Here is a 1,223-nt window from a genome sequence, read left to right as displayed (position 1 = left end):
GTCTGGGGGTGCCTGGAGGGAGGTGAGTGGAGCTCCATCAACACACTGTTCCACCCGCCTCCTCAGCAAAACAAGGTCCCTCTGAACCGGTACCAGGTCAGGGAGCTGATCAAGAGGCTGGATGACAAGACGGGCATGGTGAACTTCAGGTCAGCCCGACCGCGCTTCTCCCGGTGCTCGACGAGGGGCCCGGGCCGGGTCCATGGAGCTCCCGGGCCGCCCTGCGACAGGGCGCTTAGGCCTGCCTTCCCCCACCCTCGGCACCCCACTGCTTTTCCCTGCATCCGAGCCTGGCCCCACTGTTTGCCTCCTCCTGTTTCCAGTTCACTTACTTGACCAGCCGTGATTCCCAGCCACGAGCTGCTGGCTGCCGGCTAGATGAGGGACCTGTGAGCAGCACAGTGCCAGCCCACGGGTCGGTCACCAGGGGGACCGTGTTCAGGCCAGGTGTGGGAGAGGGATGTGGGGTGTGGACCAGGGACAGGTCCTGATGGGGGAGGGGCCATGAGGTGTGGACCAGGTCCTGGTGGGGGAAGAACCATGGGTGTGGACCAGGCATCCTTGCAGCCCGGAGAGCAGGCATCCCTCCCGCGGGAGGAGTTGACATTTCAACTGAGTCTGGCAAGCCAGAGACAGTTTGGGGGTGAGGAGGGTGGTGTCTGAGGCTGAGTCCCTTGGAGCGACCACCCCCACCGAACCTGCCCCACTCCACATGCCCTGCCACACCCTCGCCGGCGCATCCTGAGTCCTCGAGGTGCCCAGGCAGCGCTGTCACCCCATCGGTCACTGACGAGACTGACCTAGAGATGCGAAGCAAAGAAGCACCTTCCAAGACAGGGAGGCCTGGCCCGACCCAGGCACAGGGTCCACACCCATCCTCTCTCCACCGGTGCTGGGGACTCCGCTGTCCTCGCCAAGTGTGTTCTGCTGGGGGCTGCCTTGGGTTCCTGGTGGCTTCATGCCTGTCCTGTGTCCCTAGGAGCCCTGCCCTCAAGCCTCCCCCCAATGCCTTGGTCCTTCGCCCCCTCCCATGTCTTCCATGTGGAAAAGCCACAGCATGGACGGGAAGGGCGGTCTGAGCAGGTGGCCAGCACTTCTGTTCCGTGGAACACTGGGCGGCTGTGCAGAGCCCTCGGTCTCCCATCTTTAAAATGGGGTGATTGGCCGGGCTCGGTGGCTCAGTCTGTAATCCCGTGCCTTGGGAGGCCGAGGTGAGTGAATTG

At 63.8% G+C, this 1,223-nt stretch overlaps 1 protein-coding gene across 1 annotated transcript in view; it reads left to right on the top strand.

Moving 5' to 3' along the window:
- LRRC74A (leucine rich repeat containing 74A) overlaps positions 1-1,223 on the top strand; it is a 32,903-nt gene that overhangs the window by 31,256 nt on the left and 424 nt on the right. Inside the window, exons 14-16 of the mRNA XM_021710517.1 lie at positions 67-198; positions 324-447; positions 980-1,083. Coding sequence (XP_021566192.1) covers positions 67-198; positions 324-447; positions 980-1,083 — 360 coding nt within the window. The remainder of the gene's footprint in view (positions 1-66; positions 199-323; positions 448-979; positions 1,084-1,223) is intronic.

The sequence above is a fragment of the Carlito syrichta genome, unplaced genomic scaffold, assembly GCF_000164805.1.
Source record: "Carlito syrichta isolate Samal-C Ts95f unplaced genomic scaffold, Tarsius_syrichta-2.0.1 Scaffold289318, whole genome shotgun sequence".
Taxonomy (NCBI): Eukaryota; Metazoa; Chordata; class Mammalia; order Primates; family Tarsiidae; genus Carlito; species Carlito syrichta.
Note: the sequence above shows the minus strand (reverse complement) of the source record. Positions and strands in the feature narration are given on the sequence as shown.